The sequence below is a fragment of the Epinephelus moara genome, chromosome 3 (assembly GCF_006386435.1).
Source record: "Epinephelus moara isolate mb chromosome 3, YSFRI_EMoa_1.0, whole genome shotgun sequence".
NCBI classification, from domain to species: Eukaryota; Metazoa; Chordata; class Actinopteri; order Perciformes; family Serranidae; genus Epinephelus; species Epinephelus moara.
The window spans coordinates 19,385,614-19,408,437 of record NC_065508.1 but is presented as its reverse complement, the minus strand read 5'-3'; the positions used below and the strand labels follow the sequence as shown (position 1 = coordinate 19,408,437).

General features: G+C 40.8%; 1 protein-coding gene across 4 annotated transcripts in view; it reads right to left on the bottom strand.

Annotated features, from left to right (window-relative positions):
- The window catches only part of camkk1a (calcium/calmodulin-dependent protein kinase kinase 1, alpha a), a 128,037-nt gene that overhangs the window by 60,728 nt on the left and 44,485 nt on the right, over positions 1-22,824 (bottom strand). For all 4 annotated transcript variants that reach the window (XM_050038147.1, XM_050038132.1, XM_050038140.1 and 1 more), the window contains 3 exons: positions 19,338-19,391; positions 7,144-7,195; positions 6,210-6,343 (listed from right to left, as the gene is read on the bottom strand). In XM_050038147.1, coding sequence (XP_049894104.1) covers positions 6,210-6,343; positions 7,144-7,195; positions 19,338-19,391 — 240 coding nt within the window. The remainder of the gene's footprint in view (positions 1-6,209; positions 6,344-7,143; positions 7,196-19,337; positions 19,392-22,824) is intronic.

The following is a 22,824-nucleotide window of genomic DNA, read 5'->3' as shown; positions in this document are numbered from 1 at the left end:
GTGTGACAGGGACAGGCAAAGCGAAGGCCTGGAGGGAGGTAACAGATGCTGTTAATGTTGTCTCCGTAGTACAAAGAACCATGTCAGAGGTGAAGCGTAAATGGTTTGATATGAAACTGGAGGCAAAGAAACGCATAAGCACACACACAAAAAAATACAGCAGTCACCAAACAAACAGAAGATTCATTTGTGGGGTTTTGAATGAAGTGGGAACGGGAAACCAGAGATGTTTTGTGCGTGATGGATAAACTCTAAATCAGTGATGGCTGTCGGAATGTAGAGCTATTTAATATTTATTTTAACAAATGATACGGATAACATATAGCCTACAGCAGTTTTGTATGCACTGTCTTCAAATTATTTGAACCTCAATAGCCTAAAGCTTTGTTTTATACAACGTAAATTAAACATTTTTCAAATCAGATTTATTCATTCAAATGATCAAAAAGCCAAAAAACAAAACAAAAAAAAAAACCTGCTGCCCCTGCTGAACCCAGGCACCGAGGCCGAAGAGGCTGTGATCCGGCTGTCCTTACGGATATTTTTATTATCATCATTCAACATGTAGAAAGAACATGGAATCTATTGAGTCGATTTACATAGATAATTCACAATCATGAACCTAATCTGGATCTTAAACCTGCTAATGGCCAACTAATTTAACTAAATGTGTTATATTTTTAATATTTTGTCATGTTTAGATTGCGTGTTTCAAAGGCATCTGTGTTTTGTGTACATAACAGAGCGCAATACGAGTTATAGCAATATTTATGCGCTTTACTAAATTTACACAAGCACTACGAGTGGTCAGGAGCAGGAGTAGAGTTTTTTAGTAGCTACGAAAAGATCGGAGCTACTAAAATATTGATGAATGCGGACATGCACGTAAATTTCCGTCTGCGAACAGTTTACACACAAATTCCTTCTGCTCACGTTTCATGAATGAGACCCATAGTGTTTGGACCCAGTGGCACCAGTGTCCCCCCTCTAGACCTAGGTTCCCTGCAACCCTATGTCAAACTCATGGTCTCAAATCTTGGTGTCAAAATGGACAATGCTTTTAAATTTGACAAGCAGATAAATGTGGTGGTTAGTTCCAGTTTTTATCATTTGAGGCTTCTTGCTCAAATTAAATCTGTGTTGTCTTTTAATGATTTTGAACGAGTGATACATGCTTTTATTTCAACACGACTGGACTACTGCAACGCACTTTATGCTGGTTTAAACCAAGCCTCTGTTGCACGTTTGCAGTTGGTTCAGAATGCTGCGGCGCGACTACTAACTGTAACCTGCAAGTATGACCATATCACTCAGATTCTGGCTTTCTCCACTGGCTCCCTGTTCGCTTCAGAATTGATTTCAAAATCTTATTGTTCGCTTTCAAATCGATACATGGTCTGGCGCCTCAGTACCTCTGTGATATTATTCATGCTAAGACTCCCCTTAGGTCATTGCGCTCCTCTGACCAGCTGCAACTTGAGGTCCTTATGACAAAATTGAAAACCAGAGGTGACTGTGCTTTTTCAGTTGCAGCACCTAAATTGTGGAATGCACTTCCATCCCACGTCAGATTGGCCCCCACCCTCGAATCTTTTAAATCTCGTCGAAAAACCCACCTTTACACCTTGGCTTTTAATTCAAACTGAGAGTTTTGTGGTCTTTTGCCCAGTCTTTTCTGGCTGTTGACTAGATGCTTGTGTTTCTTTGTTTCTGTGTTTATGTTTTTAGCTATTTTTGTGCACGTATTTTGTTCTGTACAGCACTTTGGTAATCCCTGTGATTTGTAAAATGTGCTATATTCAATTCAAATAAACACAAGAAATTTGTGCTCTAGATAAAGGGTCAGCACTCAGTGAATAACCTACTAAGCCCTATGATAAGCTATTATGGCAAGGCTTAACTATACAGACCAGTGAGCAGTGATAACCAACATGTCTTTGGGGTCATCAGGTGGGAACCTCCTTTCACCAGCGTTTCGTCTAGTTGGTCCCACGACACCTCCAGGAGGCTTCTCTGGTGTCCCAGAGACACTCCCCTAATGCCAGGTCTCACTGCTCCCTGCACCAACCCAACAACCTCCTTTACCTTACTTACACATGGCTTTCTCAGCCCAAACAGCACTGCCACCTTCAACAAACCCAAGCTCCTTTCATGCGAGCTCCAGGTAGAGACAGTGCTGATACTACCTTTCCTAGCACATTCACCATACTCTATTTCACACCACATATCATAACTCCAATATAAGCTAAAGTTAAAGGAGATAGATACACTCACAGGATCAGCAAACACATTCACCTTGCAGCAAAGGGATTCAAGTAGCCCACTCCCACACTTAAATAACCTACCTCTTCCTGGATTTTCTCCTGAGAGGACAAATTGGTGGATCTCTCCACCTGATCTCAATGAGTTATGTACCCTGCTTAGTAGTTCCCCCTGCTGACCCCCAACTGACATTATTTTTTCTCATCCAGATCCACTGACTAGCTCTGGCTGCTTCATCTGACGTTTCCTTCACTGTCTTCCTCAAACTCTGTCCCCGCACCCCGAGTTCCCCCAGGAGCGAGACACTCCAACTAGGTCCCTCCAACTAAGCTTCCTCTTCTCTACACTTTCCCAATTCAACCACTGTCCCTGCTTAGCCTGGGCCACTACCTTTGCACCCCTTAATATCTCCTCCTGTCTACATATCTGTTCCACAACCAGCTTTCTTTTATCTTTGAGACCTGCTTTATTCCATACCGTTTTGCCTGAGCCAAACCCCAGGCCTCCCAGGCCTCCCCGGCCAAACTGAACATTACCTACAATCTCTGCATATATATAGATATAAGGTAGGGCTGCACGACACGAGGAAAGTATGCGGTAACGCTGTTGAGTATTGAAATAACGATATTACTGAACTGGACACGAAAGGCACCAATAAAAAACAGAATGGCCGTTACATTTTAAAGTGCAGTTTTCTACTGATACATTCTTTCAAATAACTAAAAATGTGTTTATCTTGCAAGTTGACATCACAATGACGATTAAAAAAATAATATATTGTGCAGCCCTACTGCAAGGTTACTGCTCACAGCTCCCACAAACCCAGAGACACGCGGTTGCTTTAAATACAACATCCCTGTGAATTTAAATCACCCAGAGAAGGTAAACATCTGCCAAGGACACACAGTGCTGAAAACACAAGGGCAGAAAATCTCCTCTGAAGCATCAGGAAGACTGTTAACTCACATTAGTTTTAAACCGTCAAACAGTCAATAGGTGAATGTTTGCTCCGAACATCTTACACACTTAAATAAATACTGCTCTGTTTGCACCATGCTTCATTTTTCTCCCTTTGTTTTAAGTAAAAGTGCCGAAAGCTTTAAACAGTAAATGAGCTGTTGTGTGCAGAGTGCAAAGAATCACAGATGTACTAATCTTATTTGTAGCTGTTGACTAATGCAGTGTAGAGGATGCATTAAAAGGGCATCTTGATTTAAGGGGAAATCACATGAATTGAGCTTGGGCCTTTGAAGCATCTGCTCTCAAAACAACTGCACGCCTTGGTGAGTACAGGGTCGGCCTTTTCCCAACCTTCTGTGACAAATGACCATATCACTTTCATCAGCTTAAATCTGTTCCACTTGGCGTCGGCTTTCATGTTTCAAAAGTCTATTTCTAATTAGATGGACTGGACTGCAGCCTCACTGGAATCAGTTGGAAAGCCGTAATGAATATGATCCTGACCGGAGCACAGCCCATTTAAATGGATGAACAGAGAGAGATGGAGAGGAGGAAGGCATGTTTTCCCGTTGCCCACATACGCCTGTTATGAGAGCGAGAGTGAGGGTGGACAAGGAAGGGAAGAGACAAGTGTGTGTGTGTGAGCACAGGCAGCTCTTGCTTAAAAACTCTGTATTTCTGGCACACTCTACACCTGAGCAAGCCAGACAGCTTTCCCAGCGACTGACTCCCTGAGCTTGACTCCTGACAACGACGGCAGTGCCCCCGCCATCTGCCCAAGATTGAAAAACACTCTGATGATATCGCAAGGGAACGGCGGGGCATCTTGAGTCACGTCTTCAAAATGGGCTATCATCTTTCATAAACAACCTCCTCTGCAGAAAAGTCTATCCATCTTCAGAAGTCACTAACTCGACCCAAGTTTGAGACCGCTGGCTGTTGTGAATATAAGAATCTATTTACAGGTCGGAGGCTTTGTTTTTACGGAACATGTCGCCGAAACATTATGAAGATTCAGTGACAGAGGTGTGATAGATGTGCTGGAGGGTAAATCTATCTCATTTTCCACACCTGTTTCCTGGCAGCGCAGGGTTTATCCACCTTTTTGGTCTGACATAAACTGATAGGACAAGAATACAAAGTGTGAGTGTGAGTCGGAGTACACAGAGAGGAAAGTTCTCTGAAGACAGAGTGGTAAAGGATAATCCTGACCACAATGGATTTAAACCCGCTGTGGATGTCCACTTGCTGTTATCACTGAAACATTTCCAAACAGCAAGACACCATTTATTATTTATCTCCAAATATCAACAAAACGGAAAATACATTTACGTTCTCAAAAAGAAACAGTGCCTCCTAAAGTCCTACATACAAAAGAAAACATTACTTCCTCACAAGTACAGTCACAGTATAAAAGTACCAACAAAATTATTGCATTGACGCGTCAAAGGTTTAAAACTGAGTTGAATTGGGCCACCTGGATTCCACAGTTCAATATTCTGTTAACACACATCAACCTTCCTATTGTGACTACGTCAAATTTGACTCGTTTCAAGTTAAAATGTTTCATAAATATTAAGCCTGACCTTTGGAGATGAAGATGGCTGATTGTTGGAGCGTTCTGACTCTAAAGGCTCATTTATACTCCTTTTACATACGAAAAAAGATAAGTCCATTTCAAACGATGCGAGCGTCACTGCCCCCATACTTCCATGCGTCCTTTATGATGGCATACATACAACCAAGGTCATTATATTGTTCCTTTAAATGGAGGCAGTGTTGTAGACAGCTGTGGTCTGTGTAGCCAATAATTACATCCCGACATGTGGATGGAGAATTCATCTCACAAATTTCACTATATATTACCAATATGTTCTGCTCTACCACTATTTAAATTTCTTCCTCATCTCCCTACGGTCGTATCTGGCTTCAACTTTGCAAATACGGACGGAATGAACACAGAGTACGAACACAACGCTCCACACAGAGATGTGTCCAACATTAAGCATATAGGAGCCATATCCTGACCCTACACCTCTTTACTAATCTTAACCTGTTTGGCAATGGCAATAATCACCAACTATTGATTTCCTAACCCTTGAATTTCTAATTTTCTAATTTTTTTTTTCTTTTTCCTCTCTTTTAATTGGTTTATTAATTGGTTCACCAATTCTTCTTATTTTAAATTAAGGGTTGAAATATGTTTGGGAGTTGTCCATACAAAAAGAGTGACTATTATCAAGACTAAGACCTGTACCAGTGCAATGTTACGCCTCTCAAAGTCAGAATTACAGTCCCCTAGCCTCACTCAAACCCATGTCATACTTAAGATATACTATGCAATATTTTCATATGAAATAATGTATAAATACATAAAGAAGTAATCCCTCTCATTGATCACTTATGACCTGCCCTCAGTGTGTGGTGGTGTATTTATCTGCAGAGACTCTGCCCTCTGCCTGGATTTTATTATTTTCTTTTTATTTTCTGTGTTCAGGGTGTTTAGGGGCGCTCAGGTGAGGTTGGGGCTTTATAAAAAGTTAGCTACCAGGTGCCAGATTGTATGCAAATAAAAAAAGGCAAAACATCAAATGAGAGTGAATCTAGGAATGGATTTTACTTTCACTTTCCATGGTGAGCGTCTTTACAAACAGTAACTCGTGATCCTGCATAGAACACCTCGAAGTGAATCCAGAGCAAGGGAACATTGTCTTCAGGTTTCCTTTATGTGCTACATAGAGCTGGGAAACATAAGACCCTGGGAACATCAGAATGACCCCTTGCTGCACTGCTAGCAGGATTAAGAACTTCTAGTACCACCTTCAAATCCAAACAAGAAATCCTACCACATGTATTTTGACTAATTTCCAGCATTAATGCAGGGGTACGTCTATAGCAACAGGACTGATGCATTAATTGGTTTCTACATGTAAAAGTAGCAACCATTTATTGTTCAACATAGAGCCAAAAGATAGGGACACTCTCACCTCCACCAGCTTGACAATGTTGACATGGTCCAGTTTTTTGAGAATGGCAATCTCCTGATAGACCCTCTCCAGGGGTCCTAAGATTTTGGGCTGCTCTCCCTGAGCTGCTTTGGGTCCCCTTGGGGGCGGGCGACCTGCAGAACACCACACAAACCAAATACATAACTAAATGATTCATTCAATCAAGATTAGTCTTGGTGAGAGCAATCATACAACATGATGATCTATAGACATGTGACTGCTTTTGTTTTGGTAGTGCTCTTATGTCTTAATGTAAACAGTTTCAAAACTGTCCAAAAATATATTTAAAGGGTAATTTCTGTACTTTTCAACCTGGAGCCCACTCACAAAACACGTCTTGGTTTGTCTTTCCATTGTTGCAATGATCACCATCTCTGGTTTGGTAGAAATTAACCCCTAAATTCATTCAGTTGGATGTGAAAATATGCTGCTTCTATACACGCTAAAATTACTGTTTATTCAAATGTGGTGAGTTGGCGATGGTGATTTTGAGGCTGTTTCTGGTTAAAACAAAGGAGATTATACTCTTTGTCTCTGTAGGGACCCTTTCCATAATGTTGTCAGACACTTAGAATACCAACCTGAGCCTGAGGCAAAAACAAAGCACTTTAAGTGGACAAAGCACTTTAAGTGGACAAAAACTATGTCCATAAACGTGCCCTGAGTGGTTACATTGCAGCCTGTTCCGTGGCCTCCGGTTGCAGCGGTCTCACTCAGTAGTAGACCACTTTCAATAACTGTTGTTCCCACTGGTCATTTAGACACAAAAACATCGGAAAACAGGGTCCAAGTTGAAAAACACCAAGCCTACCCTTTGACTAGAAACCCCTCTGAAAGTTTAAAGTTAACATGATATGTAAACACTCATACAGACAGTGAATTGTGTGTGACTGTTTAGAAGAATAGCACTCACGTGGAAAACCACACTGCTTCATTAACTTCTTCTTGGACACCACCTTCATGGCCTGTAGGAAAACAGAAAATGATTTTGATCACACAGTGTCTTCACATATGGCTAGTGTTAACAATAAAGTGGAACCTCAACCATTCATCAATAAAGATCGATAACTTCTCAAAAGAGAAACTAAACTAGAGCTAAAAGGTGTACAAATAAACATATTGTTAAGACCCCCTTTACAGCTTGCATTAAAATGTGTCTTGCATCCAGATTGTATCTAGACATGATTTAACCTGATTACAGATTAACACCTTGTATTAATATGTTTCTCCAGTGTCAACTTTGAGATCTGATAGCTTTGTCCAGGACCAGTTGTAGCTGTTCTCCACCATTAGCTTAGCCAGTACTGTACTTCATAGATGGCTCAGTTGCAAAATAGTTGCCAAGTTTTGCTTGCATACTTTTGTCAGACCAAACTGAAAGCGGACACTTGGTTTCATCTTGACTCCATCCACCAGTGTTTCGACAATCAATAAGCTATCTTGCTGGTTTTTTTTGCCAGTAACTAAGTAATTAACTTGCTAACTGGCTAATGGCTGCCACCTTGCTGGTCTGACATGTGATTAAGTATTTCCAACCATGTGGCTGTTGTATGTGGATTGAAACCCTAAATGCATTCACGCTTGTGTTCAATGTGGTCGCAATGCGTCTCTCCACAGGCAGTTTGGCCGATCAGGTCACAATCTGTCCTCAATGTGGTCAAGCACTATCTGATTGCAATCCATTCGCCCACAATACATTTTAATCCAATGTGTAAAGGGGGTCTACATGTACATGAAATCAAAGAACGAAACACCTCGAAGGTTTAACTTTCTGTTACAACCCTCAGCAGCTTCCTCACATGTGCCTTCATTAAAGGGAGAAACATGCAAGTTTTGAAGTCAAAGGGTTTATTATCTGTGCAATTATCCTTTGTTAAAAGGTCAGAGGCATCTGAGTCTGAGGCAAGTAAATGTTTCATGGAAAAGAGCATGTATCGGTGTATAAAGGACAACTGCGCGTCTGTGTGTATATGTGAGGGAACAAACTCAAAGCCAAGATGACATCTCGTTACAAGGAATCAGTTATGCAAAGGAAGAAGAGAGACAGTCAGTAACATTTCCCTGAATGTCAGACATTTGTCCAAAATAGTAGAGCCATATCAAGCTGTCAGAATGTCAATGTGATTCCACTAATCACTAGAGATGAAATATTTTCTACTGCTTCGACTTCGTCTTCAGACCCACACGACCAAATATGTCATTTGTTCCTGCTCTCTAATATGACCCACAGGAGCGTTTCCTAAATTAGTGCCTTGAACGGTGGCAGGAGATCAACCAAACAGCAACCAAGCAGCAAGTGATTTAAAAATGAAGCCAACACTGACATGCCAAAAACTGCAGTTCCTCTAATGGCCACTTGAGGCTGGCTCCAAAAGGGAGTCAATCCCCATAGATAATGTTACCACTCTGTCAGTCCCCACAGACCCCATGTTGAAATGCCCAACGTCACTACAGAAGTAAACATGTTTACAGCCGGGTACACAAAAAAAAAAAAAAAAGTTTTGGTTTCTGTAGCTAATTTCCCCGCTCACAATAACTGTTTTTTTTTATATAACTCACATAACACACATTTTATTAAGACCTGAAGTTATGCATAATTAAGGGCATGGCTGCTTTGAGTGACAGGCAGGTGCTGTCCACTGACAAGTTGATACCACAGTGACAACAGTGTTTAGGTTTACAGAGTATAGGCGCCATAGCTGTAACTACTTTAATGTGTTTTCAGTTCATGAAAGTTCATTGATAAATTTTGGTCACCTAAAAAAGTCTTGTTCAGCATTTGGTTGTCCTACAGGACCGTCTAAAGAGTAGGATGTTCAGCTCTCTCCGGTAAGTTCATTTTGTTTAAATGGTTTTAAGACTGTTTTTCGCTGGTAAAAATTAGCATTAGCATTATCACTGTTAACCATAGCTGTAAATGCACCATGCTAACCAAGCTAGCAGCTAGCATTAGGGATAGCTCCACCCTGTCACCCACATATGTTGACTTCTGACTCCCGAAATTAAACTGCCGACAGCCAAATTGCCGAACTCGAGACTTTAAAAAGGGAGTCCACAAACCTATGGGTGATGTCACTGTGGCTATGTTCACTATCTTCGACTATCTTTGACTGGGGTAGGCAATCTGTGGCTCAAGAGCCACATGCGGCTCTTTAGCCCCTCTCTAGTGGCTCTGTGTGGCTTTGACAAAAAAAAATTATATTTTAATTTTCATTTATTGTTGTTGTAGGCCGAGTTTTAGCATGGCGGCTTTTCCTCTAAATTTTGCCAAACCTCAATAGCAGTGGCTAGTCTTGCGGTCCCCTTGCTTTGCTAACAATGGATTTTAAATCCAAAAAAGTAAAAGTCTCACAAGAAAACAGTAAATTTAATAGTGTGTGGACAGATTTCTTTACTTTCACCGCCAACGATGCAAAGCTCAAGTACCAAATAATCACTATTAGCCCACTACAGAGTAGCCACCTTGTGGTAAAACTTGTTAATGAGTGCTCATTTAGATGGATTAGTAATATTGACAGGCTAATTAAGACCTAATAGGCTGTGTTACTTCATTATAAGGCTCAAATGTGTTTTGTAACCCAAGTTCTATGAGATCAACCCGTCCTCATTTCTAAATGTAATGGCTGCAGTTTTAAAGAAGTGGTTAACGTTGTGAACTTTGGTTATGTTGGGCAACAAACCTTCTTGGTTAGGTTTAGGAATAAGATAATGGTTTAGGTTATGATAAGTATGTTTGTTACATGCTGTACCTGACATAAGTTAACCTACGTACACAAGTTAAAATAAGTGAGTGCTGAGTTCTGGTTTCACAAGGGACAGAAACAGCGGGCTCCAGGGTCAAAGTCCTGTGTTTGTTTGACACATCTGTCCACCCCAACCTTCTCCCTGTGCAAGCTTTGTTGCTCTTCATAGTGCATCATCTGACTTCATCCTTTCCATCCTTCAGTCATAATTACAACAGCCATTACAGGTCGCTGTCTAACAATAAATGGAACTATGGGTTGCTTTACAAACAACCTATGTGGTAATCTTTTGGGGAAGGACGGTCTCTCAACACCACAGACAGTTCCGGTGATGTACAGCTCAGCAGTTTCCTCTGAAACTGGTCCCCATGGCTATGACTGTGCACAAACCAGGTCTGGCGAGGAAGCAGATCCTCCCCTGTACACAGTTTCCATGGTGTGCTGCCTCTGTGTGTGTGTTTGAATATCTGTGTGTGTTAGATGGTGGGAGGGTGGTTTATGACTCAGCCACAGAGTCATTAAACAGTTAAAAATTGTCCAGCAATATTCAGAATTATTGCAGCTTTTTTTCGGTTGTAAAGTTGCCATACAGATTGCATTATTCATACCAGGGTTCATTACAGAATCTGGGATTTATGGTGGAGCTCCATAAATAGCTGCCATCTCAAAAGCTAAATTCTGCCTGTGTAGGCAGGTGTAGGTGCGTCATCGCAGTTTTACTCACAATAAATGTGTTTTACCAAACATGAAATTGGGAATGACTATATCTTGCTTTTCAACAAAGTATAGCAATAAATGTGAAAAACACAATCTAAAAGGTAACGTGAGTTCAGTTTACAACCCTCTGATCATATGTGCCGAGGGGGAACTGGTGAGTGGTTCGTGGTGTTGATCAAAGGGAGCCACAATCACGACAGCAGGAACTTTATTTTGTAGAAGCTGGAACATAAAAAGGTTTAAGGACGATGTCAGTCACCATATTGTTCTTTCACTGTGCCACTGTGCCTTTTCTGAATTCTCCAGCACTGTAATCTGTAGACAAAAAAGTATCTGCAAGCAAACAAGACTTCTGCAGCACTGCTCCTTAAGTTTGCTTATTTATTTATTTTGCACCAAAGAAATACAGAGAACTAATTTTTACTGGGTGTTGACATCATGGCTGGATTAACCTCCTCAGAGGCTCAATAGTAAAAGGAAGATGTTTATGTCACTCAGGCTACATCCACATGATGTAATGACGGAGCCTGAAAACACATAACACATAACCTTGACGTACAGGCATGTGCGCACCAGTAAACAGGAGGCAGACTGCCCACTCTGTGGTTGGTTGCATAGTTGCAGAAAATACTACAGAGGAAGAACAGCAATGGTGAAAAGCATGACCAGAGATTTCTTTGCTTGTACCAATGACAAGGTGGAACTGTTACTGACTGGTTTTTCCTGCACAGAGAATTAGGAAGCAGCCGCCTCCATCAAAGTTCCTCTTGTCTCCTGCTCTCAACAAAACTCTGATCGGTGTCATATTGGAAATCACTATTTTCTAACGAGCGTGCATTTGATGGATTTTTGTCATATGTAACTGCAACTGCAGCATTATGCTGCTATGGTGGTGCTAAATCGTAGTCAGTACAGTGCACCGGGAAAGGCGTTGGGTAAACTGCCGAGGAGGAAGAAAACAGCCATCTGTTTCAGACCGCAGCAAAGTTGGAACCAGTCGGACACAGCGTTTGTATATGCTGCTCAATGCACCCTCATATGCATGTCTGACTGCCGTCTTATACTGAGACTGCGTTTACACCAGTGGAATGAAAGGAACTAAATTCGTTTTTTTAATGAACTTACACAATGACATCTGGAAAACATGATGTAAGTTCAATACCTCAGGCCACTGTTCAAGACCAACAAACAACAAAACCAGTTGAGTCATAGTTGTTTCTCCAGCTGCTTTTTTAGGCACCAAACGTGGGTGTTTTTTAGTGACCCGTCACTGGTTTTCCAGTGGGAAAAGCAATTATTTTTACCTAGACATTGCTACATTTATTGCTGTGATTGTGCCCCCCAAAACAGTATTTCAATTAAAAACATGATCTTTTCCTAACCATTGCCAAGTAGTTTTTATGCCTAAACCCATAATCACATTAACAACGGTGTTTTTGAACTTTAGTGTTTCAATATATCCGTGGTTTGCAGAAATGTGCAATGACAACATTTATTCTGCCGACTGGGTTGGGTAATTAAAGTAAAGAAAGCTCACTGGTGCGAGAACTGGGGGCTTCGTCACTAACCATGAAAACTACTATAAAGCATAGGGAGGTAAAGGCTATTGCTAAAAGATGCTGACCATAAACAGTATCACAATCAGAAGTAGATTTTATTTCATTTATACAACACTTCAAAAAGAAAACAGGTTTGCACCAAAATGCTTGACAAAGACAGACCTGTATGTCTACACATACAAGCACAGAGACATATAAGTGCATGGATGAATAAAGCAAGATTAAAATAGACATTAGTTCAGTGTTTCCTACAGAAATTAATTTAATGTGTGGAGGTGCACAAAATCTGCACATTTTCTTTTTTTTTGTGTGTGTGTGTGTGTGTGTGTGTGTGTGTGTGTCCCTTCTCTGAACTCAAAGGTTTTTGTGGGTCTTTGAATGCAGCACAGGCACTCTTCTGGAGAAGCAGCGGATGGATGCTGGTTAGATCCAGCACTGAACCCTGGGAATGCGCAGTTTTCATGCAAATGCAGCTGGTTTCATCTAAAGTAAGTTGGAAAACTATAGACAACACTAAAACTATATGAACTAACAGATGGGTAAGTTTCACTTTCACTGCACTTGGCACTCTGCTGCTCCATCTGTCTGTGCTCTGCCCAGAGGGAGACAGAGGGAGGGAGGAGAGAAACACAGCTTCAAATAGATTTAAATGTGGCGGCTCAAGGCAGATATTGTGGCGGTGCACCCCAAATAAATGAATGTGTGGGAAATCTTGAAGTAAAATTGGTTAAACACAATTAAAAGCCAGATATTTAAAGTGATTCAGTTTATAATGGGCTTCAGTGGTTCGTATTATCACCTTGGAAAATGAATGCAAATTTACTGACGTTCTACTCTACAAAGTAAAACAGGAAAATTGTATGCACACAGACATGGTAACATATTGGCGTTTTTTTGTATATTCTAGATATGGTATTTTTTATTTTATCTTATTTTAACACAAAAACTGGGTCCAGAATCCTGCTTCCATACACAGTACAGCACATATACAGCATATTAACACATATATATACTGCACCTGCTTCTGAGAGTAAATAATTAGCCTCTATATTAATCGCTTCACCAATATGAGTGAATGAATTTGTTTCCTGTGGCCCACCGAGGCTGATGAATGGCCTGCATCACAACTGGAAACCTGCCAGTCAGGTTGTGATCATAGTAATTACACAACGCAGGATGCAACAACAAAACACAGGCATGATTCAAAAACCTTTAGTAACCTGATGTGCTGGACTGTAAAACCTGGTTTCCAACGCTCACATGGAAAGAATCTTTGTGTTCAGCCATAATGCTGGTCAGAATTACAGATTAAATTATTTGATCTTTACCCCGCAGCCGTCAAGTCAAAAACTGACCACTGCTGCTTTATCAACACAAATATTCACCAGTACTTTCCTCAGCATGTTGATGCCAAGACTGAGAACGTCATCAACATTAAGTGCTACAACTTCTACTGTACAGATTATATTTTCAGGTATTGTCCTTCCTGTGTGTGTGATGATATTTGTGCACACTGTATGTGGGCTTGTGCTGCAGATGCTCTGCATGCAAATATATCCAACCGGTTTTGTGTGAAACCAACTTAGATTGCCAGGAATTAGAATCACCCGTCCACGCCGTCATTACTCATCTCCTCCTCGCCTGATTCCTATCTTTGTTATTTCAGATGTGTCTGTCATTTGAGCCAGCCCACAGTCTGTCCCGGAAGGTAACATTTACCATCAGCGCCAACAATCAGCATCAGACGCAGGAACGCTTCCACACAGAGCGGAAACAACGATGCAAACGAGAAAAGTGAATGTAGACATGCCCAGCGAAAGCTTTATATGCGTCTGCACACACAGAAACAATGGAGGCAGATGGAACAGATGAAGGGGAGGAAAACACTTTTTGCAGTGGATATGAATTTTGTGGGTGATTCTAACAAAAGGAGGCTCCATTTGCACCTGATTCTCTCACACTACAACGTCTCCAAGAAAACGTGCTTAACTATGTTTTGCTGATTCCATTTAAAGGTGAAAATGGTTTTTGAAGTGCAACTTTTTTGTAGTGTAGGAAGAGCTAGATTCATGTGCTATGCGCTGCTCAGAGAGAGGAGGTCTGAGTGGATGGAGGGTGTACAACAGAGCACTTTAGCCAGGCTTTCATCCACATGTAGTGCAAAATTTAACCAAATTTCAAGAAAATCTGCAAAAAAAAAGTTACTTTGTTAATTAACATTTCATGCGTTCCCATCCACTACTGTTACATGAACACTAGGGACTTGGGTGGAGCTAATTCTCCAATCACTAGTGCCATTAAACTATTACAGAGGAGGAGGGTGCAACAAAATTTACAGGGCTCCGTCCTGAGTTATATTACCTTTATGTGTTAAATTAAAGGAGTACAATACAAAGATTATTAGTATAGTTTTAAACCTTCACCTTAAAGCTGAGGCAGGCAGTTTTGTTTTGGCGTCAGTGGGCACAAATCCCATGATAACATTTCAGCATATTGTAATTCAAGTGGTCTGAGAGATCACTAGACTTCTGCACCTCTTCTTGGCTCCGTTTTCAGACTTTCGAATATCCAACCCGTGATAGGCGACTTCGGCCAATCACGGGTCATTTCACAGGGAGGGCATTCTATTGGCTGTTCTACAAATGCAGATGCGTGTGTACGTCCCTTCAGATGGTGAAAGTGTGATTCAACAACGGAGAATCCTGCAGAGAAAGCTGCTTTTCCAGCCTTGGCAACAACTGCCTATGCTGCAAAGCAACCCAAAAATGGAGACGGACTTACCACAAAGAGTCTAACAGAGAGTCTGAAAATAAACGAAACAAAACAGCAAAACGTTTCAGAGATGGAGAGATAATGTTTCTAATATTTTAGCCTCCTGCTAACCAGAGCTAAAGGCTCATGTCTATGGCTTCTTAAAGTTCATGTTTATGTAGCTCGAGGGGCAACCACCAGGACTGAAAAATTAAGCCAACGCTGAAGCGCCAAAACTGCAGTTCCTCTACTGACCACTTGGGGCTGGCTCCAAACATCTGTGTTAAAATGCCCAAATTTACAGCAGAAATAAACCTGTTTACAGCCTGGTCTCTATGGCTAATTTCAGCATTCATGACAGCTGTACAGGGGGTGAATTCTGATATGACTCACCCGTTTAAATGTCATTTGTAACATCTGGCGTAACCCCAGATTTACAGAGTAAAGGCGAAGCCAAAGCTGTCAATTTTTCAGTGTGTTTTCAGTTCATGAAAGTTAATTGTAACCTTTTGGTCGCCTTAATAAGTGATGATCAGCATTTGGTTGTACTAAAAGACCCTCTCAGGAGTCAGATATTCAGTTTTTCCAGTAAGTACGTTTTGTTTGAAAGGTTTTAAGCCAGTTTTTAATTTTGCTAGCACAAAATTAGCATTGGCATTATCACAGTTAACAATAGCTGTAAATACAAGTCAGCAGCCAGTGTTAGGGTTTGCTCCATCCTCCCGTTTAAATATGGTCAGTCCTGGCTCCAAAAATCCAAGATGGTGACGGACAGAAAAAAATGCCAAACTGGCTTCAAAATGGGAGTCCACAAACCAGTGGGTGACGTCATTGTGGCTACGTCTATGAGCTAGCTAGAGTCTTGAATCAGAGTGTGTCGACTCAAAGGGCTTAAGAGGCAGGGATTTCAGCCAGTGGAGCGTTACAACTCACTGCTGGACTAGCAAAGTTTCTAGCAGGTTAGACCCGGCCCTGCCGCTGGCCACCAGTCCGCTGTAAGCACCGACACTGGGGTCTGCGCTGAGTGAATTTAAGTTCTTAGAACCGCCAACCAAAGGTCAACTTCCAGAGCTACTGCCCACACTCCACCTGGTGAATAGTCTATAGTGGAGGGGAACAAGGCAGAGGGACTGTGGGATGCACTAGCTCACGAATTGTCTCATCTGTGGTCTAATAAACGAAGAAAAAGAGAGCAGTGTACAATGCTGCTGAAATAAAAGATTGATTGTGATATGTCTCATGATACCCATTCTCAAGAAGTGTATGATGTAACTCTTTTTTTTTTACCAAGGTCTAGTGTTAAGGAAGTAAACAAAAATCACAACAAACTAATATTGAATTCCAATACTTGAAATTGCAGTACATATTGAATCTTCACCTGAGTATCATGATGGTATCAATTCAGGAGATAAGCATATCGTCTCAGCCCTTGTATCAACAGCTTGCCACTTGCCAGATATGACAGTTAACAATGTTTCCTCTTTATGTTGATAAAAAAACGTGATCTTGGCAGCATTATGTTTTCTTACAAAATGTATTTACTGTTGCCAATTTGTAGGATACAAACAGAATTCTAGTTGACAGGGTTGCATCTTGCTGAATGTCTGAGCGGCTCTGCAGGTCGACCTTATTTAAAGCTGCATGTTATTATCCCTCCAGAGGGAAAGATGATACCAGCACTCGCTTGTTATAATATTTCACTCATCTCACAGGCTTGTCTGTGTCCTGACATCAACTCCTGTTGTTTACCATCCAGCATCAGGCCTTTCACAAGCTGCCATTTTAATACTGGGTTGTGTTTAGCTCTGAGCTCTGACTGGCTCCAGTTCAAAAGTACATCTTAAACCTATCCAGGGTTGACATGACTCATCCAAACACTTTCATTGTTGTGACTCTACAGTGAGGGGCAGCTTAGTTGTGTTCAAACATGAACAGCTTACATTTGGAGGGGGCGAGCTTTATGGGAACAAATCACCTTGATGGGAACGCCTAAAATGACCTCGGCTCATATCCAGATTCCCCCTCCTGAACTAATCTCAAAGCAACTGCTGGGTCCATAAAGCAAGCACTGCTTTGGAGATAGACAATAAAGGATTGGATGCACTTTAAATGGCACCAGAGACCACTTTCATTTCCTTTTTTTTTTTTTTTTTTTCCCCAAAGCAACTGATGCAATTTGAGAGGAAGGAACTCACCAACCCAAACACCAAAAAAAAATAAAAATGTTGGCACTGTATGTTTATGGATACGTTACATCTGCATGTTATTGTGTAGCAGATGTGCTGAAACTTTACTTACCAAAATGCTGTGGTTAACACATGGCTACAATTCCAACTGAAAAAGCAGTGATATGTCCTTAAGCAACAATCACATTTCATGCCACTATCCTGGCAAAACACACAGCTGGAAATCACTACAAAACACCAAAGTTTGGTGCCTAAAAAGCCACTGGAAAAAACAATGACAGAACCCCAAAAAACACTCAACTTTGGGGACAAAAAGCCACATGAAAAAGGACAAGAAGTCACTAAAAAACACGAATGTTTGGGGGCTTAAAATCTACTGCAAAAAGAGCGAGTTGTTAAAAAATACTCATGTTTGGTAACAAAAAGCTATTGGAAAAAAGAGTAAGAGGTCCCAAAAAACACCCATGATGAACTCTCAAAAGCTAATGGAAAAATGAACTGCTTTTCATGGCACTATCCCCAAAAAACACTCACCTTTGGGGACAAAAAGCAACTGGAAAAAGGGCAACAAGTAACTAAAAAACACCCACTTTTGGGGGCTAAAAATCTGCTGAAAAAAGAGCGAGTTGTTAAAAAACACCCATGTTTGGGACCAAAAATTTAGTGACAGGTCCCTAAAAAAAACACCCAAGTTTGGGAGCTAAAAAGTGGAAGCATAAAAACACCCAGGTTTCAGGGTAAGAACAGTGGAAGAACAGTGACAGGTCCCTAAAAAAAGACACCCATGTTTGGGGGCTAAAAACCGGCTGAAAAAAGTAAAGCTGTTCCAAAAATACCCAATTTTGGGGCTGAAGAGCGACTGGATAAAGAGCAACAGGTCCCTAAAAAAAACCCCATGATAGAAAAATGCTGGAAAGTGAACTGGTTTTCATGGTGCTATCCCTTCTGGAAAAGAAAAAAAAGAGTCTCTTAATAGCACCAAAGTTTCAGGACTAAAAAGCTGCTGGAAAAACAGCAACAGGTTCCTAAAAAAACACTTATGATGGGGGCTCAAAAGCTGCTAGAAATTCGGCAATGGGTCTTTTAAAAACACTCAGCCCAGTGTCTTTGTGGAGAGAAAAAGGTTTTTGTGGCACTATGCCTACTGAAAAATGAAACACAAAAAAACCCACACGTTTGCCAGCTAAAAAGCAGAGGTAAACACCCAGGTTTCAGGGTTGAAAGGTGCTGGAAGAGCAGTGACAGGTCAAGAGTTGTTAAAACAACACCCATGTTTGGGACCAAAAAGCCACTGGAAAAAGGACATCAGGTCCCTAAAAAAAACAACCATGATAGGCGCTCAAAGCCCATCAGAAAAAAAAACATGTGTCCCTAATTAATACCCAAGTCTCAGGACTGAAAAACTGCTGGAAAAGCAGGGACGGGTTCCTAAAAATCACTCATGATGTGGGCTAAAAAGCTGCTGGAAAATCAGCTATGGGTCTCTAAGAAACACCAACATTCTTGGGCTGAAAGCCAAGTGTGCCTGTGGAAAAAAAACACTCTTTGTGGCACTATCCCAGCTGGGAAAAAAAAACGAATCCCTAAAAGACACCCACGTTTGGGAGCTTAAAAAATTGGAGGCATTAAAATCGCCCAGGTTTTAGGGTTAAAGGTGCGGGAGAAACAGCATCAGGTCACTAAAAAACACCCACGTTTGGGGGCTGAAGAGCTGCAGAAAAATGAACGATGACTCACTAAAAAACAACTGCTTTTATTATTTGTTGGTCTTGAATAGAAGTCTGCAGCTTGACAGGCATCTCACCTGGGACTCATCTCCATCACCTTCCTCTCAGCTCATATACTACGCCACTTTAGAAACGTTGATATGATTCATATAAAACATACAAATGTAACGTTTTCATGGTTTGCAGAAAAGCACAATGCCAACAGTTTCTCCTGGTGACTGGAGTGAATTCACAGCTCTAAGCAACAAGGTAGAAAAAAAAAATCAATGGCCCTGGTGAGAACCTGTAAAGCTTTTCTGTCTAGACAATAGAGGCTGAGAGGCTTGATGAAAACTCAGAGGAGAACTGCGGAGGTGAGGCAGAGGGAATGCTTTTCAGTCGTTTATCAAAGATTCTGAAACATAAAATGACTGCGCTGACTTACATAATGTTTGTCATCGTCCTCATTGTAGGCGAGTTTGACCACACCGTAGGAGCCCTGCAACACAACAACAAAGAGATTCATTATTATACGTAAACCCACAGAAACACGTGTTGATTCAATGTCATTCTCATGTTTTGTGCTTTAGATTTACATAAAAAACCCCAGAACTAATTCCTGAAGCATCGCTCTGAGAGAGAGACAGCAGCATCATACTGACAGAATGTTTTGAAGGCAACACAGTTTCCATTCAAACACAACATTTTTATTCTTTGGCAGCACAAAATGGCTCCTCCCACACACACACACACACACACACACACACACACACACACACACACACACACACCCAGCCCTGGGATGTGTGTGTTTACCATCATAATCCTTTTTTTCTTGCATGGTTTCTTCTCTGATAAGAAAAAAGTAAGAAAACTGATCAAACTCTCACATAAAATAAATAAATAATTAAAGCGAGTTTTATCACCTTTGATGTCTGGTACAGCCAAATTTGCCAGCTGGCTGATCTTAAATGACTCAGGATTTATTTGTTCTTAGAAGAGAGCGTTCTTATGGACAGACACAAATCCATTTGTGAGCTTCAGTCGACACACGGAAGAGTGTGAATTCTTCAAAATTTATGTAACAAAGGTTTTACAAATGCCACATTAATGGCTCTGTTTTTAAAGCCTCTGAAATCAAAAGCATTCATGTGTTCCCTGTGGAGTCTCTATTTTGTTTAATAGAGATGGTTTGATATCACTGTTTTACTTCTGACCACAAAATCGACAATTTAAAAAATCAATCTGACACTTGTTTATCCCTCGTTAATATCTAACAATATCTCTGCTGTTAATGAGCCTTTTGAACGCAGTTTGCTAATATAAAAACACCACCCTCTGCTTGTGTCTTGTGTAAATGATTTTCAGTTTTCCATTTCCATCTCTGTTGAATTCCTCCATGTGTTAACCACAAAAGTGTTTATTTCCAAGCGTCACTTTTTGAAATGCAAAATGTGGGTCGATCTGGTGTGCTGTCAGATTTAGTAATGCTGCAGCTCAGTGTCTTCTGTGAAGTTGCAAATGCTGTTGTCACCAATTTTGAATATAGTTATTTTGCTTTTTATTTCCTCTTCCTTACGATATCCAATCTAATGTTCTTGTCACACTCACACATTTGGAGTTTGTCCATCACTGCAGTCCAGACTGAACTATCTCTATTTGATGAACTACCATAAACTTTCATACAGACATTCATAGTCCCCAAAGAATTCATCTTAATGACTTTGTGATCCTCTGACTTTTTGTCTGGAAGCTCCATGAGGTTCACATTCCTTTTAGCTTCAGCTTTACTTTCTGTTATTGCTAATTAGCAAATGATAAAGTGCTAATATGCTAAACTAAATTCATGGACACTGCAAACATTACCTGCTTCACATCTACCTGGTGTCACTGTGAGTATGTTTAGCATTTAGCCCAAAGCACCACAGTGTCAAAGCACAGCCTCACAGAGCTGCTAACATCGCTCTAGATCAGTATTTCCCAGCTGGTGGGGTTGCAGTCCAAAAGTGGGTAGTGGGTCCATTCTGAATTGACCACAAATGACTTGCAAACATGTCAAGGTTGTACAAAACAACTTTATTTTTAAGTACAGTGAATTTCCGGCACAGAGTTTTTATTTTAAAGCACTGTCTCCTGTTGTAGAGTAAGTAGCCATGTTTCCATCAGCCTGTTTAGATGCGCATCTAGAAGTATCGCATCGGAAAATTATGATGGAAACGCCAAAATACGAATTAAAATCCCCTGATTCGCACAAACTAAAACACGCTCGCTTTAGCCGGGTTTTGGTTGATTCGAAAAAATGTTGATTCGCAAAACGGGGGATGGAAACAGTTATGTTTGAATTAAGTCTGACGTAGCGCACCTCTCTCCATGGTGATATCCACACTCCGGGTCGGGAAGGCGGTAATGCATTTACAAGCTGGTTGCCAACCGCCAGAAAACGTAAAAGAAGAAGAATGCGAGACTTGTTTTGTTTCCGGTTTTGCGGGAAACTCTGGAGTTCGTAGTTTTCACCAAAGTCCGTACATTTAATGGAAACACACAGGATTTGTATTTCTTTTAATACGCATTTCCCAATGATTCAAATCACTTTTGGATGGAAACATAGCTAGTGACTAACGGACAGCTACTTGACAGAGACAGCAAACTAGCTCAACAACATGGCCAAACACAAGTATGACACTGAATATATTACAGTATGGCCCTTGTACGAATGACCAGGGAACCACTGCACCATACTGTGTCTTGATTAATAGTTTGATAGGATATGCTGGAATATTTCTAGAAAAATAAAACTTGAGCAGGTACAAAGGTAGATGTCAGCAATGCAGGAAATGTTATTATTAAAATAAGAAATTACATTACTGAACCTAGCTGCTTTTCGTCAGGAGAGTATCTGTGGTCCTCACATTAATGTCCTCTGAATTTGATTAATTAAAGGGATAGTTAGGATTTTTGAAGTGGGGCTGTATGAGGTACTTATCCATGGTCAGTGTGTTACCTACAGTCGATGGTGGTCGATACGCCGCCAGTTTGGAGAAGCAGGCAGGAGTGCCACCACGGAAGCTAAGCAATGCGTATTTCATCCACCTAAAATAATCAATTTCAGTTTAAGTGTATGCTATATCTAAAATATTTTTACCGCTTTACCTTGCTTTCAAACAGCCTTTTCTGACAAGAAACTGAGGCGGTTATATATCTCTCTTCATGGCCAGACTCCATTGAGAAAAACAGTAATTTAACATCACTGAACACAGGAGCTGCTGGTCTACCGCTGCCTCAGTCAGTTATTTTGTTTGTGTTATTGTATGAATTTGGTGTTTTAAAGGGTTAGTTTGGATTCACCAAAGTCACACGCTTTCACGAGAGCTTAGCTGCCTGCCTGACCGCCATCTACTGTAGGTAATACACTGACTATGAATGAGAATCTCATACAACCATGACATTTCAAAGGGTTTTCTGTTTTTGTTGGTAAAATGCTCAATGTTTCCCTGGTTCAATATGTAAATATATCACCCTACTACAGCCAACAGCCTACTGATGTTGTAATGCTTGAAACTTGCGGATTCAAATTTGCGGGTACGACAGTTTTTTTCTTTTTTTCCCCTCCTTGTTAGCTGATGGGATGTTTACTATTCAAACTGCATTTGAAACATCCATCTCCCTTCATTTGTTTGCAATTTGAATTGCAAAGTAGCCCTCTTATAATGTTAGTTTCAATCAAGAACACAGGACCATGGAATAGGTGGTTTTCAATGGAATATTTCCTAAAACAAACCCCCCCCCTGTCATATATACTTTTTTCATTTTTACTTTTATATATCTTATATATACTTTGAATATTATAATCTGTAAGCAAAATAATAGAGACGACTTTCAACTTTTACTTTGTCCATGCTGTGAATGCGAATCTTCTCACTTGACAGACAGAC